General features: G+C 36.3%; 1 protein-coding gene and 1 pseudogene across 1 annotated transcript in view; one reads left to right on the top strand and one right to left on the bottom strand.

Moving 5' to 3' along the window:
- The window catches only part of UVRAG (UV radiation resistance associated), a 284911-nt gene that overhangs the window by 107723 nt on the left and 153191 nt on the right, over positions 1–23997 (top strand). Inside the window, exons 7-8 of the mRNA XM_070425651.1 lie at positions 6059–6164; positions 23534–23660. Coding sequence (XP_070281752.1) covers positions 6059–6164; positions 23534–23660 — 233 coding nt within the window. The remainder of the gene's footprint in view (positions 1–6058; positions 6165–23533; positions 23661–23997) is intronic.
- LOC139017620 (protein FAM204A pseudogene) lies at positions 17795–19431 on the bottom strand (annotated as a pseudogene).

Below are 23997 nucleotides of genomic sequence, written 5' to 3' on the forward strand. Positions count from 1 at the left end.
CACCGGTACACGAATCCGTGCCCTGGGCCTCTAGTTTGTCTATAATTTTCTTGTCATGTTGTTGTCATATTTTGGTATCAGGGTTATGCTGGCCCATAAAACAATTAAAAAACATAACCTCTTCTTTGAAATAATTTTGTAAAGACTAGTGTTTTATCAGTGAAGCATTGGAATTTACAGTTTTCTATGTGAGAAGGTTTTTAACTGCAAATGTAGTTTCTTTAATTGATAATAGTTGTTCAGATTTTTTGCTTTCAGCAATTTGACTATTTCATCTAAGTTGTTGAATTTATTGGCCCATTGTTCATAATTTCCCATTAATTCCCTTTAAATAGGATCTATAGAAATGTCTCTTCTTGCATTTTTGATGCCGGTAGTTTATTTTTAGTCATCAGTTTTTATCTCTTGTTCTCTCTCATTTTTCACATCTCACCATCCCTCCTGTTACTAGTTTAATTTAGGAAAATGCCTAATTTTTGCTAAGACTGTTGCAATAACCTCACACTAGCCTTTCTGTTTACATTATTTCCCAGTGTCCCATTCACCTTATTACAGGAAGAGAAAGGAAAGGGGACATATGTAATACTTTCAACAAGAAAGATAAAAAAAAGTAATTAAATATTTCCCAGATTAAAGCTTTTTATTTATTTATTTATTTATTATTGTTGACATTATTATACTAGTAGATGTCCCCCATTTCCCTCCTCTTTCCCCCCTCAACCCAGACCCTTGCCTCCCCCTCCCTCTGGTGTGTCCATGAAATATGTATTTATGTTCTTTGGCTATTCTCTTCACCTTCTTTCATCCTGTTCACCCCCACTGCCTCCATATCCCCTCTGACATTTGTCAGACTGTACCATGTATTCATGACTCTGGTTCTATTTTATTCATCAGTTTATTTTGTTCACTAGATTCCACACATAAGTGAGATCATATGGTATTTGTCTTTCTCTAATCCCAGCTTAAAACTTTTTAATGGCTATTGAATACCTTCAGAATAAAAATCTAGGCTTCTTCATATGGAATATAAAGCCATTAATGATAGGGTCTCTATTGTTCTCAATAGAATCCTGTATTTTCCTATTTTCTTCTTCCTTTTTATCTCTCTGTAATCCACAGGAAATTATACTTCACTGTCATTGTAGGGGTTGTTATTCTTCATCTTAAAATTGAATGCAGCATTTCAGATGTGATATGATCAATACTAAGCAGACAAAAATTGTAACTTCTCCTTTACTAAGATTATTGTTAATGTCTCATTGGTATTGTCTCAATGTTTATTACTATTTATTTGATATAATACATTTTATTCAATGTATCTTTACATTCATAGCAATATCTAACTGCAAAGCTAACGTATATGTAGCCCAATTTTAATTTTATTGTTATCTCAAATTATATTAAGTAATAGGGGTGCATCTATCTATTTATCTATCTATCTATCTATCTATCTATCTATATCTATCTATCTATCTAAAAGGCTAATATGCAAAGTGTCCCCTTGGGAGTTTGGGAGTTCTATCACTCACTATGATGTGCGCTGACCAACGGGGTGGCGCAGAACAAAGGAAGGCCCCGGCTGGCAGCCAGAAGTCCCCGATCGGCCCTGATCGCCGGTCAGGCCTAGGGACCCTACCCATGCACAAATTTCATGCACCGGGCCTCTGGTTTGCTATAATCAGAATACCTATCAAATAGCTGCTTGATCCCTCCTCCCCACACCAGTGAAGATGGGTTTTATTTCAATTTGGGAGTGTTAGTGTTGATATTGACCAGTCACCCAGATGACTAGATGACATATATTTCTTTCTTTACAGTGTCATTTCATAGTTTGCATAATTAAGAAACATTCCTCTGAAACTGGCTAGCTGGTTTGGAGGGAAAGCAGTTGTTTCTTTTCTTGTCAGTTTTCACCTCCTCAGCCCCAGGGGAGTCAGGATGTCCCATGTTATATTTAAGAGCCTGAGCACTTCAAACTTTTATTCTCCTGTTGGGTTTGAAAGGGGGACGTTATTAGCTCTGTCTTGATGTAGCAGGGGCTCTGAAAGTCTATTTGGATAACACTGAAGATTGGAGGAAATGTGACTCTGTCTGTGTGTTTTAAGCCCCTAAGGTAAGATCAGAAAGCGTCTGGGGCAGTGAGAGCCAAATAGTTGAAGTCATACATTAATTATGGTCATGAATCATTTTTATTTTTAAAGTCTTTACCATTTGACAAGGTTGTTTGCATAGTACCAGTGAGTTTTAGGCAGCATTTTCTCTCTTTTAAAGTAACAGGCTATTTTATTGATTTCTGTTCTAGGTTGATCGTGCCTATCGTTATTTGAATTATGCTAATACTTTTGATAAAAATAGTTTGTTTCCCTACATGAATGAGTGGTCTTTAATTTGTGTGCTCTTTGATTTTAATATATTATTTTTGAATTATAAATATAGAAAACTATCATGTTAATCTTTCAGTCTCCCACTGATCACTAAAAATAATTAAATCTGGGACTGTGCTTTTACATTCAGGCATTAGTTGATGTTCAGTCGGCAAATACATTCTGAGTGCCTTCTTTGTGCCATAGTCTGTGCTAAGTACTGGGAATGTACATGAAAAGAGATGTTTTTTCCCTCAGAAAGATCTAATAAGGAAATAGACAAGGAAATAAATAATTGTTGTTTAATGTGGTTCTATAGTTTTTTTAAAAAAAATATTTAAGTGATTTTTTACAGAGAGGAAGGGAGAGGGATAGAGAGTTAGAAACTGGAACACTTGTTCCAGATGGATACGATCAGCTGCCTCCTGCACACCTCCCAATGGGGATGTGCCTGCAACCAAGGTACATGCCCTTGACCGGAATCGAACCCGGGACCCTTTAGTCCACAGGCCGACACTCTATCCACTGAGCCAAACCGGTTAGGGCGGTTCTATAGTTTTTGTTAGTGTTATTCTACTAGTATACATGATACATAGAATTCCAGAAGGAGTTCCTCTACCTGTTTGGAATAGTCTGGGATGGCCTTTGAATAAGAGGTTATGCTTGAGCTGCCTCTTAATGGATTCAGGAGTGTACTTATCTGTTAAAAGACAGGGTTGTCTGACATGGTACATGTGGGGAGCTAGAACAGCTCACTCAAAGGTACAGAAGCAAGAAATGACATGATGTGTTCGGAGAACTGTCGGTACTTAGGGATTGCTGTAATGTATTGTGCAAAGTAAGGGATATCAGGAAAAGAGGCTGAAGTATGCTGGGAGCACATCACAAAGAGCATTTTCTTGCTTTTAAATTTCTTCAGAGCCACCTTTGTAAGAGACTGTTACGATCAAGAGTGTGCACATACACCCAGAGCAAGAGGCAATAGGATGGATTCTGTTGGATTCCTTAGGAGCTCTGAGGACATTGCAAAAAAAAAACAACCCTCATCTCATGAGCAAACTAGCTATAATAAGAGTTGCTCCCTTTTAGATGACCTAAGAAATCCTTAAGAACTGGCAGGCAACTTCCAAAAGTGCAGAATATGCCATGAATATTTTTAGTGCTTGGCATAATAATAATAATAATAATAATAATAATAATAATGTTGGCAGAGGTATTGGTGCCATCAAATTCCTAATAAATTAATATCATATATAGGATAACACTTAGGTTAGGATTGTTGACCAATTTTTAAAAACCGAGGTAAACTTTACATACAGTGATATGAGTAGATCTTAAGTTTAAATTCCTTGTATACCCATGTACCTCAATCAAGATACAGAACATTTTCCTCACGTCAGTTCTTCTGTTCTCCCTGGTCTCTACCAGTCGGTCCACCCCACACAGGCAGCTCTTGATTGCTGTCACCATACATTACTTTTACCTGTTCTTGAACTGTGTATAAATGGAATCATACAGTATATTCTGGTTCTTTTTCACTCAACATAATGTTTTTGAGATTCATTTATATTGTATCAGTTGTGTGTTCTTTTATTGCTGAATGGAATTTCACTGTATGGGTATTATTAATTCTTCTGTTTGATGGACACTTGGGTTGTTTTCTATGAACAGTCTTCTATAAACCTTCTTGTGGGCATGTTTTTATATTTCTTGAGTAAATACTTAAGAGTAGAAATTATGGGTCATAGTTTAGAAGTATGTTTAATTTTATAATGAATAGTTTTTCAAATGATAGTACTGCATACAAGTTCCAATTGCTCCATATCTTTGCTCCCATTAGATGTTGTCATTTTAATTTTAGCTATCCTAACAGGTGTGAAATGGTATTTCATTATGATTTTAATTTGCATTTCCACGATGATGAAGATGTTGAGCACCTTTTCCTGTGCTTATTGGCCATTCTTATGTCTTCATTTGTAAAGCATTTTGTTTTTTTGCCCATTTTTAATTGGGTTGTGTTTTTTGTTACTGGTGTGTAAGAGTTATTTAAATACTCCAGACACAGCTTTTTGTCAGATTGATGTTTTGCAAATATTTTCTCCTAGTCTGTGGACTACTTTTACATTTTCTTAATGTCATCTTTAGATGAATAGACATTTTTTATTTTATTTTGGTAAAGTCCAGTTTATCCATTAAAAATTTTATGGTTAGTGCTTTTTGTGTCTTCTCTAAGAAATATTTGCCTACCCCAAAGTTGTAAGAGATTTTCCTATGTATTCTTCTAGAAGTTTTATGATTTTAGCTTTTATATTTACTGTGATCTTCTTGAATTATTTGTGAGTGCTGTGAGGTAGGGAATGAAATTCATTTTGTCCCTATGTTTATCTGGTGTTCCAGCATAATTTATTTAAAAAAACTTTACTTTCTCCACTCATTTGTATGGGTTCCTTTGTCCAAAATCAATTGGCCATATATGTGTAGGTCTATTTGTATACTTTTTACTCTGTTCCATTGATCTATTTTTTTTATCTTTATGCCAGTACCATATTGTTTTGATTATATAGCTTTATAAAAAAGAAAGCCTTGAAGTCTGGCTGGTTTCAAGTTTGTTTTATCTTTTCTAGATCCTTTTTTTTCTGTGTAAATTATTCTATCAGCTTCTTTTAAAAAAAATATTTTTATTGACTTCAGAGAGGAAGAGAGAGGGAGAGAGAAAGATAGAAACATCAATGATGAGAGAGAATCGTTGATTGGCCGCCTTATGCATGCTCCCATTGAGGATTGAGCCTGAAAATGGGGCATGTACCCTGATCCAGAATCAGACTGTGACCTGCTGGTTCATAGGTTGATGCTCAACCACTGAGCCTCGCCAGCTGGGCTATCAGCTTCTTTATTTCCATCCAAAAAAAACCCAGAGCCTTTTGGGATTTTGATTGTGATTGCAAAACTATTGACCCATATGTAGAAATATAACTGGAACTTTGTATATTTACCTTCTATCCTCTGACTTTTAGTTCTAGAAGTTGCCTTGTAGATTTCTAATGATTTTCTACATGAAAATCACGTCATCTATAAATGAAGACAATTTGACCATTTTTAATATGCAGATGTATAAGTAATACACACACACACAAACACACGCTCACACACTATTGGAAGACAGAGACCAAGAAAAACCCAAACCTATGATTAAGCCAAAAAAGAAAATAGCTCGGTATTTTTTAATGTTGCTTGTTTCAATGTGGCTGCTACTTTAAATCAGTCTTCTTTAACTGAGGCCATTAATTTTTTTATGGATACTCATAAGTAATATTCACCCTTGAGAGCAGTGATGTTCTCCCGGTGACTTTAGCAATCCACTTAACTTCTCATAGGCCTCAGTTCTACATCTGTAAAATGGTAGGATTTGACCAGATAATTTTCCAACGTCTCTTCCAGACTCCTGTGAGTTCTTCATTTTAGCTCTCAACGTGTCAGAGGCAGTCAGGCAGGTATAGAAAGGCTGATTTTAAAGCATATTGTGTTTCATTGTAAATACACTAGAAAATTGTGAAACAGTCAGTTTGGGTTTATTATTAATTCTGTCTATCTTGGAGGAATTGTCTCCATTTCATTTCATTTGCTGTATATCTGTGGTTCAATGTTGAGAGTTTATAGTTAACTCACTTAAAATTTTCTACAACTTTTATTTCTAGGCTTCATAGAGCCCAGTGTGCAATTAAACAGACTCAGGTAACTGTTCAGAAAATTGGAAAAGAAATTGAAGAAAAACTAAGACTCACATCTACAAGCAATGACCTGGTAGGTTTTTAAAATATATTTACCTGTTTAGTGTTCTTGATTTCTACATATAATCATCATATTCTTCTTATAGTAATTTCCTTCTCCCCCCGCCCCCGCCCCCGCCCCCGCCCCCCCAAAACAACTTTAGGTAGTTTTTTTTTCTTTCTTTTTTGTCTTAATGTTTCACTGAGACTTCTATTGGCATTTAAATGTTGGCAATAAACTTTCACATCTGCTAATAATGTAACATACAAAGTGCCTGCCTTTTTCTGCTAGATGAAACTTTAGATTACATAGAAATACTTAGAAGATATTAAAAGCTACTTTATTAATGTCTTATAAATGTGAACTCTAGACATGAACTGTATAGTGAATGAAAAATAGCTGCCAGAAGAAAAACAAAAAACTTTAGACCTGCTTTAAAAGATGAAATTAAAATTATTTGGATTGACCTTAATAGGCTGGTTTATAGACAGTGTTCTCTTTTGGGAAAGATTCTTTTAATGAGGCATTTCCAAAAAATAGAAATTCCATTCCAAATAGACAGATTTAAGATATTAGTATAATTATTGGTCTTTGTAGTGGAGAACAAAAATAATACTTTTGGAGTGAAGATTCTGTCTTTGTAAGTGGAATAGTGGTTATAATGAATAAATTCAGCTTTTTTTCAAAATGAAGCTACATGGCTATGGATAGCTTTTGATGAAATTAGTGCTATGAATTATGATGCTTAAAAAACATTTAAATCCTAAATGAAGTCCTAACTAAAATTTTGTAAGTTATTTGTTTGCACACTATCAACTTGGCAGAAGGCCTTATATCATACCCAAACAGAAATTTCATGTTACCTTGAAGTTTTGTCCAAGATAATAATTTAATAGATGAGCTATAGAAATCCAGCAATGCAGTTAACTTACACAGACTTCTCTCTCATGGAATCTGAAATTAATGGATGAAAACTTATTTAAACTATATAAATTTGCTGATTTTGATCTATAAATGTCAGTTTCATGTAGTTCAGCCTAATATATAAAATGTCTAGTGCTGTACCTGGCACAGAGCAGACATACAAAACATGGTAGCTGCAATAACTATAGTAATAATACTTTACTTATTTTCTTGCCTATGGAAAATCTTTTATTTTGGAGGGGCTGTTAAACCACCTCTTGTTCAGTAAAGGACCAGATTCCAGGCCACAAGTATATTGGAGGAGGAGGAAAAACAGCTAATTTTAATCCTTTCTATATCGTACAAAATGCCACATTTTTAGAACCTTTGGGGAGAAATTGATAGGTTTTATTTTTCTTATTTTTCCTCTTCCAAGTCAAGACTGGGAAATTACTTATTTTATTAAATAACTGCATATGCTTTGTCTCAGTAAGGAAGATGTATGTTTAATCCTGTTTTTCTAAATGTAAGTGGTGATATACAGAGCAAGGTGATAGAATACACGAGTTTAAAGAGGTCAGGTTCAGAGGTTCACAGCGTGTTTTTACACTGCCTAATCAGCCTAGAAGGAAATCATTGGATTTTTTTGAACTGAAAGTGAACCTAGAAATCATCTAGTCCCCTTATAATCCCACTTAAAACCACACTCCCCTCAGTACATTCTGCCCCCTTCCTTGCTTTGTCTCCATAGTATTTATTTTCCTTAAACATGCTACATATCTTACATATGTATTTTGTTCGGCTGTAAACTCTGAGGGGAGGGAGTTTTTTCTGCCCCTCCACCCCCATATTCCCCAATGTCTAGGGACGTGTTTGATACATAGTAGCTTCTCAATAAATATTTGTTGAATTTAAGAACAAATCTAGTATAGCCTCTTCTTATAAAAGGACAGGAAAAATGAGGCCTGAAGAAAGGAAGCAATTTTCCCATATCTTTTGACAAGTAAAGACAGAAATTTTGGCTTATTTGTCTCCTTGGCAGAGAATAACTCCATGTACTTGTTAATGATCTACTTTAAGCTTTACCTGTAGCAAATTAGAAACTTTTAGTATTATCTCTTTTTTTTCATTCCCTTTCCATATTGGCCTAATGTAATCACACTCCATTCCAAACATTTTCAGTGTACAAGAATTAATTTTAATTTTAGCACAAGTAAAAATAGAGTCAGAAGACATATATGATGCTGAAAAAATCAGACTATTTCCAAGATCAACTGTGTTATAAGAAATTGGGTTTATACTTGATGACTTTCAAAGATTTGGCATCTTCTCACATTATGTCAATATCCAACATAATTTTTTGGCATTTAATTATGTTTCTCATGAAATTTCTGCGGTTGTCATCTGGAATTTTTGCTTGTATGTTTTGGATTTTGTCATATGCCTTTCCTGTATCTGTTGTTTTATCTTTGATCTTTGAATGTTAATTCAAGTTCACATTCCTGGGAAAGCCCCTCTTGTTAATGATGAATTATTGTTTTTCTGGGTATGACTAGATTTAATTTGCTAAAAAATTTTAAAGGATTTTTGCATCTAGTGTATTCATGAAGAATATTGGTCTGTGGTTTTCTTTTCTTGTAATCTTTTTGTCTGCTTTTGTTGTCAGAATAATCTTGGCCACATCTAGTAGTTGGGAAGGATTCCCTCTTCTGTTTTCTGGAAGAATATGTATAGAATTGGAATAATTATTAAATGTTTGATGGAATTTACCAATGGAGCCATATGGGTCTGGAGTTTACTTCATGGATTTTGAATAGGAATTCAGTTCTTTAATACTTGTAGGGTTATTGAAGTTATTTACTTATTTTTTTGTTGATCTTTACCCCAGGATATTTTTTCCCCATTGTTTTATAGAGGGAGAGAGTGAGGGAGAGGGAGAGGAGGAGGAGAGACAGAGAGAAACATTGATGTGAAAGGCACACATCCATTGGTTGTCTCCTGCACCCACCCTGATCAGGGAACCGAACCCACGACCTTTTGGTACTCTAGTTGACGCTCCAACTACTGAGCATACCCACCAGGGCATTATTTATTTCTTGAGTGATCTTTGGTAGTTTATGTCTTTCAAGAATTTGTCCATTTCATTTAAGAGCTCAAAAAATTATTTTAATTTTAAATAGGTGTGTAGTTTTTTTTTGGTTTTGTTTATAATTATACTAGAGGCCCAGTGCACGAAATTTGTGCACTGGAGGGGGCAGGGTCCCTCAGCCCGGCCTGCGCTCTCTTGCAGTCCGGGAGCCCTTGGGGGATGTCTAATTGACTCCAGTGGGGAGTGGGCCTAAGCCATCAGTCGGACATCCTTAGTACTGCTCTGGAGGTGGTAGAGGCTCCCGCCACCACCGTTGTGCTCGCTAGCCGTGAGCCCGGCTTCTGGCTGAGTGGCGCTCCGCCTGTGGGAGCACATTGACCACCAAGGGGCAGCTCCTTCATTGAGTGTCTGCCCCCTGGTGGTCAGTGCATGTCATAGTGACTAGTCATTCTGCTGTTCCGTTGATTTGCATATTAGCCTTTTATTATATAGGATTGCTATAACGAGCATATTTTATATCTTTATTGGTCAGTCATGTCTTTTAAGAAGTATAGGTTTAAATATTTTTATTTCTTTAATAATACAAATATTTTTGCCCATTAAAAAAGTAAACTATTTAGATTTACAGAAAACTTGCAAAGAAAGTTTATAGATTCCATATACCTTTCACCAGTTTCCCCTATATAACCATGTTACATTTAATGTGGTATATTTGACATGGTACCTCATCACACCAAGAAATCAACATTGATACATTACTTAACTGTGAACTTTTTCCAGGTTTCCCCAGTGTTTTCACTGATATCTTAAAAAAAATACTTTTTTATTTTACAACAGTTTTAGATTTATAGAATCATTACAAAGATAGAACAGAGAGTTACCCTGTGTACCAGTTTCTCCATTATTAACATCTCATGTGGAACATTTTCACAATTAATGAAACTGTATTGAGAAAGTATCATTAACTAAAGTTCATCCTTTATTCAGGTATCCTTAATTTTTACCGAATGTCCCTTCTCTCTTCGAAGATATTATTAAGGAAACTACTACTGTAGTCACACTTTCTTAGACTCTTCTTGGTAGTGAAATTTTCTCAGACTTTCATTGTTTTTGATGACTTTGACAGTTTTGAAGATTATTAGTCAGGTATTTTATAGAATATCCTGCTATTGGGATATATCTGATGTTTTGTCATGATTAGACTGGTTCTAATGTCCTTTTTTTGTTCCACTATCCAGTCCAGGATTCCACATTGGATTTGGTCATCATGTCTTCCTAGGCTTCTAAGATCTATGATAGTTTTTTATTCTTTCCTATTATTAAATCACCAGGCCTAATCACTATTTATATTAACCTGATCACTTGGTTAACGTAGTATCTTCCAGGTTTATCTATTATAAAGTTCCCTTCATAAACTCAGGTTTTTGAAAGCATGATGCTATGTCCAACCTACACTCAAGAGGAGGGGACTTAAGCTTTATCTTTTGGATCTATACATATTATTTGGAATTCTTTGTGAGGAAGATTTGTTCCTTCTTTCCTTCCCCTGTCATCTGTTTATTTATCCAATCATTTATCAGTATGGACTTGTGTATATTTATTTTATCTTTAGGTTATAATCCAATACTATGTTTTTTAAATTTTCTTGCTCAAATTGTAGCATTGAGAGCTTTTTCAAGTTGACTTCTGTGTTCTTTTGACATGCTTTCACCTCTTTTTGTTTGTTTGTTTTAAAGTACTTCCTTAATTTCTGGTATTATATGACTTTACTCATCTAGTATTTTTCCTGTCTCAGGCCTAGAATCAGAGATTTCTTCAAAGAGTCCTGTTCCTTTCATTGGATAATGGTATTTAGAAACAAGATCTGAACACTGGATGTGCTTGTTGCTACTGGATTGTAACTGTTGCTAGTCTCCCTCAGTGGACAGAGCCGATACATACAAGTATCTCTCTCTATATATATTAAAATAAATGAGTTCATATGAATATATAAAACTCTAACATGCCCTGGCCGGCTTGGCTCAGTGGATAGAGCATCAGCCTGCGGATTGAAGGGCCCCAGGTTCGATTCCGGCCAAGGGCACATGCCTGGGTTGCGGGCTTGATCCCCAGTGGGGGGCGTGCAGGAGGCAGCCAATCAATGATTCTCATCATTGATGTTTCTATCTCTCTCTCCTTCTCCCTTCTTCTCTGAAATCAATAAAGAAATATGTTAAAAAAACAAACAAACAAAAAAAACCTCTAACACCACAGGGTTCATTCTAGCCTCCCCCATCACTTTACTAGTATTTGTAGTATCTTTTTCTGATAGTGAGAAACCTGGCTCTGATTTTCTACAATTTCTTTATTTTTTTCACTTATGGTATACATATAGTTTCAGATTTCTTCCCCTCATTTGTAAATGGGATTTTTGTCTTCTTCTGTTAGGGTGAGAGAGGGAGAGTTTTAGATTTATAGAACCCTTACAAAGATAGTAGAGAGAGTTATTCCATATACCCCACCCCACCCAGTTTCTCTGTTATTAACGTATTACATGGAACATTTTTCACAATTAAAGAAGCTGTATTGAGAAATTATCATTAACTAAAGTTCATCCTTTATTCAGGATGGAGAGTGAGGGAGGGAGAATTTTTTTTTCTGGATACAAGTCATTTTTTGGTATGTATGTTAGGAATATTTTCTTCCAGTCTGTGCCTTGCCTTTTTGTGTTTTTAATGATGTTTTTAAAAGAGCAAAATTTTTAAGTTTGATGAGACCCAGTGTATGTATGTATGTATGTATGTATTTATTTAATGTGCCCTGCCAGGTGGCTCAGTTGGAGCATCATACACCAAAAAGGTTGAGGATTTGGTCCTGATTGGGATGTGTATGGGAGGCAACGGATCCATTTTGCTCTCTGACATGGATGTTTCTCTTCCTCTCTCTCTCCCAAATCAATGAACATTTGAATGAGGATAAAATAAAATTTATTTTCTGGCTAGAGTTCTTTGTGTTTTTTACAAGAATTCTTTGCTTAACCTAAAGTCATGTAAATTTTTTCCGGTGTATTATTCTAGAAGTTTTATAGTCTGGGGCTCAGCATTTAGATCTCTGATCCATGTCAAGTTAGTCTTTCCCCATTTAACTGTTTTGTAATATTTGTGTAAAATAAATTGATTATGTATGAGTACTAGAGGCCCAGTGCATGACATTCGTGCACTGGGGGTGTGTGTGTGCGGGGGGGTGTCCCTCACCCCAGCCTGTGCCCTCTCGCAATCTGGGACCCCTCAGGGGATATCCACCTTCTGGCTTAGGCCCGCTTCCCACAGACCTAAGCAGGCGAACATCCCTCAGGGGTCCTTAGCGCTGCCAGGGAGGCAGTAGAGGCTCCTGCCACCGCCGCTGCGCTTGCTAGCCGTGAGCCCACTTCTGGCTCAGCGGCGCTCTCCCTGTGGGAGTGCACTGACCACCAGGGGGCAGCTCCTGCATTGAGTGTCTGCCCCCTAGTGGTCAGTGTGTGTCATAGCGACCAGTTGTTCTGCCATTTGGTCAATTTGCATATTAGCCTTTTATTATATAGGATATCAATTTCTGGATTGTCCATTTTGTTCCATTGATATATATGTCTATCTTTCACAAATACTGTACTCTTGTTATTTTAGACTGTCTTAAAACCAGATAGGGTAAGTTCTTTAACTTTGTACTTCGTTTTTAAAAATTCCGTTCAGTTTTCCAGGTTCTTTGCATTTTCAAGTTGAATTTGAGAATCAACTCAGTTTCTACCAAAAAAAATTGCCTGCTAGAATTTTGATAAGGATTTATAGATCAATTTGTAGAGAATTGCATCTTAACTATCAAATTCTGTAATTCATGAATACGGCATATCTCTCTTATTTAGATTTTTCTTTAATTCTCTAAATAATATGTTGTATCTTTCACTGTAGAGATTTTGTGCATCTTTTGTTAGAGTTATTTTTAAGTATTTGTGGGAGGTTTTTTCGGGGGGCATGATTACAAACGGGATTATTTTTGAATTTTTGTTTCTCTTTTGTTTGCTGCTGCTATAAAGAATACAATTTATTAACACATTGTTTGCGGGTAGTTTTTATCGCCCGCGCTATACTACCAGTCAACTTAAACGTATACCTAAAACGTATAAATACGTTTCCCCGCTTTCAATGCATTAAATTTCATCTTGTAATCTTATTATATTAACTTTTTAGTTCTGATATTTATTTTGTAGATTTCTTGGGATTTTCAATGTAAATCATTGCACCTGCAAACTTGGACTGCTTTTTGTGCTTTATTTAATTTTTCTGTCTTATTTCAGTAACTAAGACATATAGTTACAATGTTGAGTAAAAGTGATAAAAGTGGAAATACTTTCCTTGTTCCTGATTATAGGGGAAGCCATTTCATTCTTTTTCCATTAAATACCTATAATGTTAGCAATGTCCTTTGTTGGTCTTAGGAAGTTCCCTCTTATTCCTAGTTTCTGAGAGTTTTTATTGTGAATGAATGTTGAATTTTGTCAAATGCTTTTTCTGCATCTATTGAAATGTGATTTTCTCCATGATTCTTATAGTGAATTACATTGATTTAATTTCAAATGTTTAATTAACATTGCATTTCTTGAATAAAGCTGAATCAATTAATATGTAATCTACTTTTGTATCTTGCTGGATTTGATGTAGTAATAATTTAAGGGTTTTATGCCTATATTTATTAGAAATATTGGAATGCAGTATTTTAAATTACTTTATCAGATTGCTATTAGGATTGTAATAGCCTGGTAAAATTATTGGGGCAGTGTTTCTTTTTCTTATCCATTTTGACTAGAAGCACAGACCTCCTGGATTTTAAATGTTTTCTAGTACTCTGCCAAGATTTACTATCTTTTTATGCATTATGAGGATATTTTACTTATTTTTACTCAGCATCTTGAAATAGTGGCTTTAAAGTTTTTGTTTGATACTTTGAACATCTGGATCATCTCTGGTTGGCATATGTTTGTTGTCTTGTCCCTAAAGAGTAAGTCACATTTTTCTGGCTTTTCATATACTGGGTAATATTGCATAGTATCCGAGACATTGTGCTTATAATCTTGTGGAATCTCTGGATTTTGTTACTTTGCTCTGAAGAATATAGATGCTTTTATTAGTTAGTTAACTTGGTTAGGCTTAAAGTACACTCAACATTGGCTCAGATTTTAGTTCACTACTTTTACACTTAGGCACAATAAACATGCATGTTTGCCTATGTATTTGGGGTGTAGGATTTAGTCAAAGAATCAGACTGAATTTAAACAGAATTTGGGTGCCTGTTCTTGGCTTCCTTCATTCTGGTTACCTTGATTGCCTTATCTTTTCCCCTTGGTTCCTGTGACGAGAAAGATAGTTATCTTTCTGCTGGAGTTTGACTGCAACCACCCTCAGGGCAAAGCTACAGAAAAGGGGATACCAAGCCAGCGTGGCTCAGAGGTTGAGCATTGACCTATGAACCAGGAGGTCATGGTTTGATGCCCAGTCAAGGGCACATGCCTGGGTGGCGGGCTCGATCCCCAGTGTAGGGCATGCAGAAGGCAGCTGATCAAGGATTCTCTCTCATCATTGATGTTTCTTTTTTTTCTTTAATTTTTTTATTGATTTCACAGAGGAAGGGAGAGGGAGAGAGAGATAGAAACATTAATGATGAGAGAGAATCATTGATTGGCTGCCTCCTGTACGCCCCCTGCTGGGAATCAAGCCTGCTACCCAGGCTTGTGCCCTTGCCCGGAATTGAACCTGGACCCTTCAGTCCGCAGGCTGACACTCAAACTAGCCAGGGCTCATCATGGATGTTTCTATCTCTCTCTCCCTCTCCCTTCCTCTCTGAAATCAATAAAAATATATATATTTTAAGAAGCCACAGAAAAGGGCAAATTCACTCTGCATGTTGATTGCCTGCACCAGGTTCTAAGTCTCCTCTGAAATCTGCCTGCCATTGATTCCAAAACTCTCAAGTGATAGCTTTTTGTATTTTATCTAGAATTTATAGCTATCATTTATGGGAGGACCAGTTTGTACTCATTCTCATATCAGAAGCAGAACTCCTGGACATCTTGTTATGATACACTTGTTGCTTTATCTTCCTAGCTGGGCCTGAGTTCTAGTGCCACTGAATTTATGAAATTAATAGATTGGATTAAATATCTAAGGATGTTTCCCCCTTTCTTAGTGGTTGAGTAGGTGTAGGTGCAATAGAAACAACTTAAAAAATGACAGAAGCAAATTTGTTGACTTATGGGACAACTGCCAACTTTTTTCAGATTGTTAATTACTTTCAATTTTTGTGGGAAAACTAATATAGATGATTATGCCCCAATTCGCAAACCTTTTGTCTTCATGACCTCTTTACATTCTTATAATTTGTAAAGACCTCAAAAACTTATAGTATATCTATTGATAATGTCTAGGTTAATAAAAGATCAATAATATTTCACATTTACTTCTGCAATCTATCTGTTGTGGTATCACAAATCTTATAGGCTCTGGAACACTCCACTATACAGTTAAAAGAAAATGAGAGTGAAAAACGAGATAATGGCTTAGTATTATGAAAATATTTTTGATGTCAAAGACTATAGAATAGTCTTAGGAACTCTCATTGTTTTCTGGACCATGCTTGGAGGACTGTTGCCTAAGGCTTTTTAGCTCCAATGGGATCTGTGAGAACAAAATTGTTTCCTTTAATATATCATTAGTCTGTCATTCTGAAATGAATCTTTAACCTTGCCCATCACTGTCTCTGTAAAGACCCATATTAGGAATGTGTGTGTTTGCAAATAGATGAATGCATCTGTGATTTTCAGGTCAGTGTTGTATAAAAATATTAAAATCCAATTAAAAGTGATTCATTGGAGATGCACATTTGGCATTAACTATACTTGGAGTAAACAGATAAATAGAACACACAAACCCATTAGAAGATACTTATGGAACATTAAGATATTTGAGCACTTGCCTTAGATGCATTAGAAAGGATCAGAACCAGATCCCACTTGGTCAGGGTTTGTTTACTATACTCATCAGAAATTAAAGCCAACAATCCAGGTTTTGAATGACTTGATATATTTTTGTAAATGGGCCAGTTTCTGCACATGGACCATAACACAAACACACTATACACATGCCTTCCTGTATTAGTTTAGTATTTAGAGTAACTTGTACCCTCAGTTTTTTGATTTTAGAAAACATATCCTAATTGTGTGTGTATGCTGGAGTAGTAGAGCAGATTGGCGTATCTTTGTGTTCTCTGAAGAGCTGTCTTTTCTTATATTTTCCCCCCTGTCCTGGTAGAGTTCAGTTTATATATTTTGTAGAAAAAGTCAAGTTAAGGAAATTAAACACCTCTTTGTGGAAAAAGATTGCTACCTAAGAATTTACATATTTATTTCCTCAGTAATCTAAAAACACCCTAGGGCTTCCTGATCACATTATTGACAAGAAACAAATTGCTCCTTGATTCTTTTTTCTTTAATGATAAGCCATCTATTTGACTTTTGTCCGTTTTTACAGTGGGTTGGCAGAGTAAAATGGCTTTTGTCTCCAGTAGACCCAAGCTCTTAGAAAGCAGAAACCATTTTTTATTTATCTAGAAGCACATAGTAGGCACTTCATTAAATGTTTGCTTTGTTCAGGAGAAATTGATTAGGAATATTTTATATTTCCTAGAGTTTTCCTGTCAAATAGAATAATGATAATTGGAAATAAGCTTCTCTGCTTGTTTTCTTGGCTTGAATGTTCTTAACAGCTCATGCCATCTGTTTAGAATCAGCATTTCAGAGATGAGGAAGAAAGCATTTTGGGTGAGAAATGATAGCTATAAAGTACTTTATATACAACTGCCAAAAGTCATTTTCCATGCCCATTCCTTTAACAAGGCCATACCATTACTCATCTTGCTGAGTGCCCATGATTCCTCATTGTATGCGAATCAAATAAAGATGCTGACTCTATTTTAGTGTTCTCTACCAACTTATCCCATGGCTTAGTAACTTACTCAGTTTTCTTAAAGGGACTTTTTTCCTTTTATAGTTTAATTGGTATATATCTTAGGACAGAGACAAGAGTTTATTAGGTGCAGCCAAATTGCTATTTCGGTAAGATTTATGTCATGGAAAATCAAGGAAGGTATATTGGTATATTATTGACACTATTGATAAACACCAGGAGAAAAGGGCACATCCATTTAAAATGCAGTAATTGCATATGAATGCAAACATGTGTAAGCACATATATATTCATTGTGGGGGTAGGATTTCAGATTTTATCTGGAGGAAAATTCTGGCAAGGTATCTAGATTAAAAGGGAGTTTGAATAAAGTTCAAACCTTGGTTTTATAGGTTTAATTGGGAAGTATTTTTATGGAAAGATAAGTTAACAAACTATAGCAAAATTAATTGTGTCTCTGGTAGATGTGTCCAAGATTTGTTTTATTAAATGAACATTCAGTAAAGTTGACTTTTTTGGAAGTATAGTTCCATCACTTAAAAAAAAATAAACTTTATTATTTAGAATAGTTTTAGGTTTACAGAAAAATTGTGCAGAAAATTTCCATTTCTCCTCTTTGCCCCTCCCCCAGCTTCCCCCCCCCCCCCCAATTTCTTTGTTATTACTATCTTACATTAGACCGGTATATTTGTTACAATTGTTCAATCAATATTAAGGCAGGCAATCTCTTTGGCATTTTTTACACCAAGCTTTTGGGTAGCTAGTTGGTTGCTGAGTTCTTCAGCCTTCTTAAGATTCTACTTTCCCACAGCCTGGTCTATGCTTCTCTCTCTTTTTTTAAAAATTTATAACAGGAGGTTCAAACTTGTCATTGACTCCAAAGTAAATTCCTTCCATTGGGTTTCACTTGAGAACTGTTCACTATGAGATTCTTCTTCATTCTTCAATTTACCTTTTCTGGAACATTTTCTTTTCTTTTTTTCCTTCTGAATCTTGAAGTTGAAGTTTTCTGTTCAGAGTGTTTATTATGTATTTATTGAAATTTATTCCACATATGTAAGGGAATTCTACAAGGACACTCTTCATGTGCATTTACAGGTGCCTTTCCTTTAGTTTATGGTCCATCTGTAGGGAAATCTGAGATAGCTGTTTCTGTAATAGTCCCATCTTTATCTTCCTGGAAATGAAGTTCAGGGTTCTCTAATTTGTCTTAACCTTCAGAATTATACTCAGTATCACTTTCATTTAGGCCAGGAGGTAGCTGCCCACTCCACGTCTTTTTTTAGGTCAGGTGCCAGCCACCTTGCAGCCATTTTAAGTGTAGGGCATAAGTTTTAATTTTAATGAAGTCCAACTTACCAGTTTTTTCTTTTATGGATCATACATTTGGTTTCCTCCTATATAATAAAAGGATAATATGCAAATTGACCAAATGGCGAACGACAGGTTGCTATGACACGCACTGACCACCAGGGAGCAGACACTCAACACAGGAGCTGACCCCTGGTGGTCAGTGCGCTCCCACAGGGGGAGCACCACTCAGCCAGAAGTCGGGCTCATAGCTGGTGAGCGCAGCGGTGGTGATGGGAGCCTTTCCTGCCTCCACGGCAGCACTAAGGATGGCCAACTGATGGCTTAGGCCCACTCCCCAATGGGAGTGGGCCTAAGCCGTCAGTCGGACATCCCCTGAGGGCTCCCAGATTGCTGGGCTGAGGGACCCCCTTCCTCTTAGTGCATGAATGTCATGCACTGGGCCTCTAGTTGTCATGTCCAACCCTAAGGTCACCTAGATTTTCTCCAATGTTATCTTCTAGAGTTGTATAATATTTTTTATGGACATCTGTAATCCATTTAAAACATTTTTCTTTATTGTTGAAAGTATTACAGATGTCTCATTTTTCTCCATTGACTCCCTCCACCCTGCATCTGCCACCCTCTACCCTCCCAGGCCTTTACCACACTGTTGAATGTGTCCATGGGTTATGCATATAAGTTTTTTGGTTAATCTCTTCCCACCCACCCACCCACTCACCCCTACCTTCCCTCTGAGATTCGACAGTCTGTCCCATGAGTCTGTATCTCTGGATCTATTTTGTTCATCACTTTATTTTGTTCTTTAGATTGTAATCCATTTTGAGTTCATTTTTATAAAAGGTATAAGGTCTGTATCTAAATTTTTTGTTTTGTTTTATATGTGGCTGTCCATTGGTTCTAGCACCATTTGGTGAAAAGGCAATCTTTTCTCCATTGAATTGCTTTTGTTCCTTTGTCAAAGATTAGTTGACTATACAGTGCGGCCTTGACTTACGAGTTTAATTCGTTCCGAGACCGAGCTCATTAATGAGCTCGTTAACTCAAATTACTCTGTCAACTCAATGCAAAATAATTGGCCGAGAGACAGCTGGTATCTCAAAAAACTCGTAAGTCAAGGCCCCATTGTATTTTGTGTGTGCCTATTTCTGGACTCTATTCCATTTCATTGATTTATTTTTGTCTATATAACACTGTCTTTATTACTGTAGCTTTATCCAATGTCTTGACATTGAATAGTGTCAGTCTTCCAAATTTATTTTTCTCCTTCAGTATTGAGTTGGCTATTCTGTTTTTTGGGTGTGTTTTTTGCCTTTCTATATAAACTTTATAATCAGTTTGTTGATATCCACAAAATGATTTGCTAGGATTTCACTGAATGTATAGATCAAATTGGGAAAATTTGACATCTTAATAATACTGTTTCCTATTCATGAACATGGACAATCTCTCCATTTATTTGAATCTCTTTAATTTCTTTTATCAGACTTTTATAGTTTTCTTTATATAGATTTTGTACATTTTTTTTAGGTTTGTACCTAAGTATTTCATTTTTTATGCTAATGTAACTGCTGTTGTGTTTTTTAATTTCAAATTCTAATTATTTCATGCTGTTATTAGGAAAGCAGTTGACAAAAAAAGCAATTGACTTTTATGTATTAACCTTGTATCATGCAAACTTGCCACAATATCTTATAAGTTCCAGGAGGTTTTTTTAAAATATATTTTTGGAAGGTGGGAGCTTGATTTTGTGGAATTTTTCTGCATAGACAATCACATCACCTGTAAGCAAAGGTGATTTCATTTTTTCTTTCCTAATCTGTATAGCTTTTATTTACTTTTCTTGCCTTATTGCATAACTAGTACTTCTAGTACATAATGGAGTGATGAAAGAGGACATCCTTGTCTTATTCTCCAACTTAAAGAGAAAGCATCTGGTTTCTCACTATAAGTATGATGTTAGCTGTAGGTTTTTGGCAAATGTTCTTTACCAAATTGAGGAAGTTCTCTTTTATGCCTAGTTTGCTGAGAGTCTGTATTATAAATGGGTGTTGATATTTGTCAAATATTGTTTCAGCATCTATTGATATGATTATATGATTTTTCTTCTTTAGCCAGGTTCATGTGGTAAATGCCATTAATTGATGATTGAATGTCAAACCTCCCTTGCATACCTAGAATAAATTCCATTTGCCCATGGTATATAACTCTTTTTAAACATTTTTTTCTATTGATTTCAGAGAGGAAGGTAGAGGGAGGGAGAGATAGAAACATCAATGATGAGAGAGAATCATTGATTGGCTGCCTCCTGCATGCCCCACACTGGGGGTTGAGCCTGCAACCTGGGCTTATGCCCTAAGACTCAAACCATGACCTCCAGGTCATAGGTCAATGCTCAGCCACTGAGCCATGCCAGCCGGACTGTGGTGTATAATTCTTATACATTGTTGGATTTGATTTACTATAATTTTGTTGAAGGACTTACATGTGAGATATTGATCTATAATTTTTCTTTCTAGTCATGTCTTTGTCTGGCTTTGGTATTGGGTGTTGCTGGTCCTCGTCGAATGAGTTAGGAAGTTCTTTTATGTTTTGGATAAGATTTTAAAGAACTAGCATTATTACTTAAATATTTTCTAAAATTCACCAGTGACACTTTCTGGACCTGTGCTTTCTGTTTGGGAAGATTTTAATTATTGTTCTAAAAATATATTCATTATCTGTTTCTCCTACAGTGAAGTTTGGTAGATTGTCTTTCAATTAATTGGTCCATTAATCTAAGTTACCAAATTGGTGGGCATAGAGCAGCCGTGGGCAAACTACGGCCCGCGGGCCAGATCCAGCCCATTTGAAATGAATAAAACTAAAAAAAAAAAAAAAAGACTGTACCCTTTTATGTAATGATGTTTACTTTGAATTTATATTAGTTCACACAAACACTCCATCCATGCTTTTGTTCTGGCCCTCCGGTCCAGTTTAAGAACCCATTGTGGCCTGCGAGTCAAAAAGTTTGCCCACCCCTGGCATAGAGTATTCGTTTAATGTCCATGGAATGAGTTGTGATGGCTTCCTTTCATTTCTCATATTAATAATTTATATCTTCTCTCTTTTTTCTTGATTAGTCTGGCTAGAGTTTTAACAATTTTATTGACCCTTTAAAAAAAAACAGCTCTTGGTTTTATGTATTTTATTATTTTCTCCATTGAATTTACTCTTTTTGGGGTTCACTAACATTTTGAATATGTAGATTTATTTCTTTTGCCTAATTTGGGAAGTTGTAACCATTATTTTAATGAGTGCTTTTTTATTCCTGCCCTCTTTTTTCTTTCCTTCTGATACTTAATAACAAATGTTAGATCTTTTGGTGATCAGGCCAGAAGGGGAGGGCAGTTGGGGGTAAGCAGGCTGGCGGGGGGGTGGGCAATTGAGAGCAATCAGGCCGGCAAGGGGGGGCAGTTGGGAGCTATCAGGCTGGCAGGCAGAGTGATTAGGGGTGATCAGGCAGGCAGGCAGGTGAGCAGTTAGGAGCCAGTGGTCCCGGATTGTGAGAGGGATCCCAGATTGGAGAGGGTGCAGACCGGGCTGAGGGACAGAGGGCCCCACCCCCCACCCCTGTGCATGAATTTTGTGCACTAGGCCACTAGTTATATTATAAGTCTCTGGATCTTATTTTAGCCTCTGTTTTACCTGGCTTCCTTTGATACCTCTCTCTCTGGTAGGGGAAGGAAAGGTGGCATCTCATTACTGCCAGGTAGGTGTAGAAGTCCAGGTTCCCAAACTGCTTCCATTGACACCCAGCTGGTGTATATGTGTGTGTGTGTGTGTGTGTGTGTGCGCGCGCGCGTGCGCCTCTGTGTGAGCACGCTCATTACTGCTGGCCAGCAGTTGGAGTTACAGCTCTCCACTAGACCTCCACTGATTTTTACCTGGCTGAGAGGAGTAGGCGTAGGAGTGCCTTGGTTGCCCTCACGTAGCTCCCACTGATATCATGGGGATAAGGTGGCCTATTTGTGTTTCATAGTAGTGAAGTTTCTGACTCACAACTAGGCCTTCTCTAATATAACCCAGCAGAGAGGGAGAGGGTGATATTATGACTTCTGCAAGTCCAGGCTCCGCCTGTGGTGTCCACTGACACTGTAGGGGGCTTGGTTAGTTACTACCTGGAAGGGATGAAAATCTCAGGTCTGAATCTGCAAGATATTAGAGCAGCAGTTGTCAACCTGTGGGTCGCGACCCCTTTGGCGGTCGAACGACCCTTTCACAGGGGTCGCCTAAGACCATCCTGCATATCAGATATTTCCATGACGATTCATAACAGTAGCAACATTACAGTTATGAAGTAGTAAGGAAAATAATTTTATGGTTGGGTCACAACATGAGGAACTGTATTTAAAGGGCCAGAAGGTTGGGAACCACTGTATTAGAGCATCTTGGTTCAGTTTGGCAAGGTTGGAAATGTACTCTTTGTTTCTATGGATTTGCCTATTCTGGACTTTTCATATCAGTGGAGTCTGTGGCATTTTTAATCTAGTTTCTTTCACTTAGCATAATGTTTTCAATGTTGTTGCATATATCAGTACTTCATTTCTTCTTATTGCCAAATAATATTCCATTGTGTAGATGTGCCACATGTTATTTCTCTATCAGTAATGGACATTTGTATTGATTCTTCTGTGGTTGTTATAAGTAATGCTGCTATGAACATTCATATTCAGGTTTCTGTGTGGGCATGTTTTCAATTCTCTTGGGTATACATACCTAGAAGTGGGATTGCTAGGTCCTGTGGTAACTGTGTGTTTAACATTTTGAGAACTCCATTTCTTTTCTGTTACTCATTTTTCTCTTACTGTGTTGTGATGTTAGGAAAAGGTTGTGAGGTATTTTGTAGTTTCTTTTGGGTTCTTAGAAAGAACTGTCCCCAGACTTTAGATTTATTTATTCTCTTTTTCTTACATCTGTACTCTTTTCATTAAAATTATGGGTGCTTATAATTAAGTTATTCAACGGATAAGTCAGATGAGTATTAAAGTGCTTTAAGCCATTATTTATTTTGAAACATTATGAATGTATAATTATTGATAGCCATGACTTTTATATTAATAAATTTTTTTGTGCTTTTAATTACTTAGAAAAAAGAAAGTGAGTGTCTGCAATTAAATATTTTGGTGCTTCGAAATGAACTGGAAAGACAAAAGAAAGCTTTGGGACGGGAGATGGCATTACTGCATAAGCAACAAATTGCATTACAGGACAAAGGTAAGTAAAAACACCTTGCAGATTGTCTAACTCCCGCATTTACATTTTTCTTTCTTCATAGGCTCAAATAGTTATCTTTTTGTAAATATGCTGATATAACTTAAAAATTTTTTTGAAGTATTTTGAAGATTCATACAGAAAAATATACAAATGTATGCACACACACTATACTTCAAAGTGAAAATACCTATGTAAGCTAAATCTTCATCAAGAAACTGCATATGAAGACCTCAGAATCTCAGAAGCTTCCTGATGCTCCCTCCATTCCGTACATCTCAGCCATACTAACTGCCTCCTTGACTTACTAGACCAAACATTGATTTTGCCTAATTTCAAA

This window comes from Myotis yumanensis, unplaced genomic scaffold, assembly GCF_028538775.1.
Source record: "Myotis yumanensis isolate MYYU_CA2020_CCGP unplaced genomic scaffold, mMyoYum1.0.hap1 SCAF_10, whole genome shotgun sequence".
Taxonomy (NCBI): Eukaryota; Metazoa; Chordata; class Mammalia; order Chiroptera; family Vespertilionidae; genus Myotis; species Myotis yumanensis.